Here is a 5031-nt window from a genome sequence, read left to right on the forward strand (position 1 = left end):
GTGCGACCGGAATTTAAACACGTTTTGATAGAATTGCTATGACATCACCGGAGTCCGTTGCACTTCTCGGGCTTATATTCGATCTAAGAAACGACGAGTGCATAATGCGAACGTCCGTCGATGCGTGATTGCGGATTCTGTCGTTTTGACAATTAACGCCACACCTAAGTCACGCAATTTATTTATCACAAACACTACAGGCACGTATATATCTGTGGCGTACGCACCAGAATATTCCGTGTAGCTTGGCTGTGATTATCTGTAACTTTGTCTTGTATGTATACGATTCCCCATCGGAGATCGCACAATCAAGTGTATAGAAACATTAGAAACGTAGGAAGGCGATAATTTCCGGGCGAAACATCTTTATGAGACCTCCTTCTCATAACATTGAGCAGATTTACGCGTAGAACGTGCTGCGGCAAAAAGTTGTATTCATGCCGTTTTGTCTGAGAGGAAACGCAACTTGCAAAATGGAAGAATATTCTGTTGCATCTGATGTGTCAGTAGTAGATGTGTACGATATTGCATCGGAGATAGGGAAGGAATGCGAAAAGCTCATAGATCTGTTTGGGGTGGAGTCAGTAACCAATTTAATGCCAAAGGTAATAAACGCTTTAGAGCTACTTGAGAATCTTGCTACTAAGAATGAGCGTGAAAATACTATGGTGCAAGAGCTGAGTGCTAAGATCTCTCAACTTGAGAGCGATAAAATTGGAAAGGCTGAAGATAGGCAACGATTTGAAAAGGTAGTTAATGGTTTAACTTTTATATAACAATCTTAATACGATTTGTAATTCATGATCGTATATTTGATACACAGTTATGTATTGTCAACTTTAATTCTTTTAGGAATTGGAACAAATTGAAGAACACTGGAGACAAGAATCACGTGATTTAGTAGCAATGGTTACTAGATTACAAGAAGAAAATAGACGATTAGCCGAATCTCTACATGAATCACGTAGTGATAGTCAGTACAGCAGTAAACAAACAAGTACTAACACCAATTAACCAGTCACTAATCCAATAATTATTAAAAAGTTCTGTTAAACATACAAACATACGTTTGGCAGAACATTGTATAAATTGTATAAAAAAAAACAAAATAATGAAATAACTGTTTCGTTAATTTTTAGCTATCACAGCTAGTCAGGAGGTTGATATAGCAGTTCTACAACATTTGAGGTCTATGATAGATAAACAACGAGAGCAGATCCGTGCTAGAGATCGAGAATTGTCACAAAAAACCACAGAAATTGAAAATGTAAATTGGTATTTATATGTACATATGCACAATTCGATGATTTTTTTTTTAATAGACATAAGATATGTATATTTTTAATATAAATATATATATCTTATGTCTATTATACTTGGAATATATTTCCAAGTACTTTAAAATTATTAAAGATTTAAAGAGAAAATTTCGTTTTAAAATTATGTTTTAACATGAAAATTCATATGATTTTATAAGCTGTACATAATAATACAACGTGTTGTATATAGTTGAGTGCACAAGTGGAGAAACTTACCGTACTGGGACGGGAATTGAAACGTAAACAACGACAAGCGCAAATGCAAGCTCGAGGTTTAGTAGAAGAAAGAGCTGACTTTTTAGCACAACTGCAGGATCAGAATCGGGAACTTATAAATCTTCGAGGAAGGCTTGGCATGGCTAAGAAGGAAAATGAGGATTTGAGTAAATTACAAGGCTGTCCTGATTTGACGAACAAAGCAATCTATGACTTGGATGATCCTGATAGGCCCAGATTCACGACTGCCGAACTAAAAGAAATTTTACACGAGCGAAATGAATTGAAAGCAAGAGTTTCGGATCTCGAAGACGAATTAGAATTATATAGACCAAAACCTGAAATGTAAGTCATTGAATAATAAATAATATATAAATTATATAAAATATTCATATAATTTCATGTTGTTTCAGTCCTGAGGATGACAAAGATGCACCCGTGCAGGGGCCGCTTCCTTATGAACCAGATGATGCACCATGGAAAAAATCCTCTGAATCTGGAATTCGTAAATTGTATGTGTTTATTATTTTCGTTTCTTCATATTTATGTGTAACATGTATCTGAAGTATTTTAAAATTTTATTTTAGCTTCCGAAAAATATTCTCTGAGTCTAGCAGCAGCTTTCTCGGAGGTAGTAGTCCCAGACGAAGTCTTTCTAGTCTTTCAAAAATGGCTCTATCTGGTAACAGTACCTGTGATACATCTATATAATGCTTTTTTAAAAATACGTTGGATAATTTTAAGTAATTAGAACTTGTCGAGGACGACAACCAAGGATGACGTGGCTTAGGACTAGACTTTTTATTTACGTAACAACATTCTCTGACTGCTCGATATACATACAATTTTACATCAGATATTTTAACGTAGAGATAGCAATTCCTATAAGAAAGATAGTTGATATTGCTGAGACCTGGTTCATAATAGATGTGCATGCAATGAGCGAATAGAGGAAATACTAAATTTGTATAAACTTATAATACAACAAAAGAAACTTGTGTGCATGTACATAATTGTATAGATGTAAAAAAAAAGACAATGTGTATTTAGCTGCACGATCTTAGTACATCATAATATTTCTCATTTTTTCCATTTACTCTCTTTAGACGGTGAATTCATTGAAATTAATAGATACGTAGGATATTCGTAATGTATGTAAGAAAAAGATAGTGATCAAATAGAAAAAAATATTATAGTTTTTTTCAAAATTAGGTGCGTGTAGTTTGAAATGTACATTGATCTAATTATGTCTAATGTGAAACAGGTCTCGTTTTTTTTCTATATATATATATATATATATGAATTTATTCCAGATATAAAGAAAGAAAATAAGAAATTTATTGCGAAAAATATTACCTCAGCCAGGATTCGAACCTAGGACCTCTCAACTTTCCGGGAAGAGTGTTGCCTGAGTAGTTGAGACCAAGACGACAAACTGAGACCAAGACACTCTTCCCGGAAAGTTGAGAGATTCGAATCCTGGCTGAGATAATATTTTTCGCAATAAATTTCTTTCTTCCTTTCTTTCTAATTTAATTTAATAAATAAAGAAGGGATTAGTAGCATTTCAGAATGATTATGTTGAACTGAATGTTATCGGCTCGTAATTATATCTGGAATAAATTGATTTAACAAAAAAATATATAATTTTATTTGTAACATCCAAAATTTGACCGATCTTAGCTTTCTTTATCGTATTTGATGTATTCATATACGGTCGTGCTTAAAATTCTTAATATGTGTGTTATGTACACACACACACACGCGCGCGCGCGCAGATACCAAAGTATCTAATTTATGTTTGCTAAACTTCAAAGAGTGATTTATATATCTTATCTTTTAATAATTTTCTTTGTTCCATCGATTATCTATATATTATTAATGATATTCTAATCTTGAATTAATTATATTCTAATCTTGCAATTAAACGCAATTTTTATAATAAATTATATATTAGACAGATCATAGCGTTTATATTGGGTTGTCCGGAAAGTTCATGCCGATTTTGAAGGAAAATTGAAATGCAGAAGATTTAAATTTTTAATTTCATTTATTAAATTTAATTTTTTTGCGGCACGAACTTTCCGGACGACTCAATATTTTATTTTTATTATTTTTTAAATTTTATTAATTTATTTTAACATGAATATATTGAGTGTGTCAAAATGCATTTATGATTAAAACATGTTTGAATTTGTACATCATTTTTTACTTTTTGTATATTGTAACATATCTATATTCTTTCTATCTAAATTCTTTTATCTCATTTATAACTGTCTGCGGACATGATATTGAATCGAATACATTTCGAATACATTTATCTATGTTAATATAAAAATGAATAAGTTTTTTCCATGTTACAATTGTAAATATACTCATAAAACACAAGTTGATTTAACTACATTCATTTCAATATGTGAAACATTTATATGAAAATATGATATTTTTCTGGGATATATATATGACGATTAAAAAAATCGTCGATATGTATTTACACACACACACACACACACACACACACACACACACACACACACACACACACACACACACACACACAAAATTATATATATATATTTGTGTCTTTTGCTCGAACCATCTCCATAAAAGTTTCGTTTTGTTATTAAATCGGACAATTTAATAATAATATGGTTACACATGATACGCACAACTTCATCAAATCGGATAATTTGATGATCAAGTTTCGAGAAATATTGGATATTTAATAATTTTGATCATTCATTCATGTTGATCATAACACATACATTCTCTCTTTAATGCGATTTCCTCCAAATAATTATTAACACAAAACAAAATTATTCGGAAAAATTCGCATTAAAGAAACATATATGCGTGTATTTACTTACTTAATAAATTATTTGTAATTTACATTTGAATATCTTGAGTTGGCTCATATCGGCATTACTTATTTTGTTACATTTAATCACTTGAACCTATTTCAGTTATTAATTTTGATTTTATATATGTGCGTGTGCGTGCGTGCGTGCGTGCGTGCGTGCGTGCGTGTGTGTGTGTGTGTGTGTGTGTGTGTGCGCGCGCGCGCGTGTGTGTGTGTATTCAAATAACTGAAAAAATAGTAAAGTGGATATATATCGCTAAGAGTATCTAATAGCGAATTCGATTGGACGCACTCAGCGCATTAAAGTCGTTGTACATAAAATAACGTGATATGTTTATAAACATAAAAATCGATTGTGAAATACTCAATACATTTCATTGTACTATTAGATGAAATATGTATAATTCGCATAATATTTGCATTTCATTTTTATATTCAAATTACATTCAGTGTACAACAGCTTTAATATGCATCAGTGCGTACTAGTTCTTCCGAATTGGCCATAAATTACAATTAATAGGTAATAAAAGAAGTTTTCTCTCAATGACATATAATAAAAAGAAAATTATATAAAAAATTTGCGAATGTTAAAAAATTTCTATTACAGAAGGATTTGTTGCAATTTATATATATATA

At 31.5% G+C, this 5031-nt stretch overlaps 1 protein-coding gene across 2 annotated transcripts; it reads left to right on the forward strand.

The window, feature by feature from the left end:
* Positions 1 to 6: 6 nt before the first annotated feature.
* Positions 7 to 2639, forward strand: LOC108684263 (RILP-like protein homolog). Of its 2 annotated transcripts, none has more exons than XM_018188494.1 (6): positions 7 to 749; positions 853 to 997; positions 1140 to 1267; positions 1510 to 1880; positions 1949 to 2047; positions 2123 to 2639. In XM_018188494.1, exons 1-6 carry the CDS (start codon positions 438 to 440, stop codon positions 2244 to 2246), a joined length of 1179 nt encoding a protein of 392 aa, XP_018043983.1. In that variant the 5' UTR covers positions 7 to 437; the 3' UTR covers positions 2247 to 2639. The 2 variants fall into 2 exon arrangements, with proteins under 2 accessions (XP_018043983.1, XP_018043984.1); XM_018188495.1 differs by having other exon boundaries at positions 853 to 973.
* Positions 2640 to 5031: the final 2392 nt, after the last annotated feature.

This window comes from Atta colombica, unplaced genomic scaffold, assembly GCF_001594045.1.
Source record: "Atta colombica isolate Treedump-2 unplaced genomic scaffold, Acol1.0 scaffold13, whole genome shotgun sequence".
Classification (NCBI taxonomy): Eukaryota; Metazoa; Arthropoda; class Insecta; order Hymenoptera; family Formicidae; genus Atta; species Atta colombica.

Bases quoted from the DNA above. Each gene is read 5' to 3' on its own strand.
- LOC108684263 (XM_018188494.1), top strand. From the start codon at position 438: ATGCCGTTTTGTCTGAGAGGAAACGCAACTTGCAAAATGGAAGAATAT. The intron at 750-852 runs GTAGTTAATGGT...TAATTCTTTTAG, and splicing joins ATAGGCAACGATTTGAAAAG to GAATTGGAACAAATTGAAGA. The intron at 2,048-2,122 runs GTATGTGTTTAT...ATTTTATTTTAG, and splicing joins GAATCTGGAATTCGTAAATT to CTTCCGAAAAATATTCTCTG.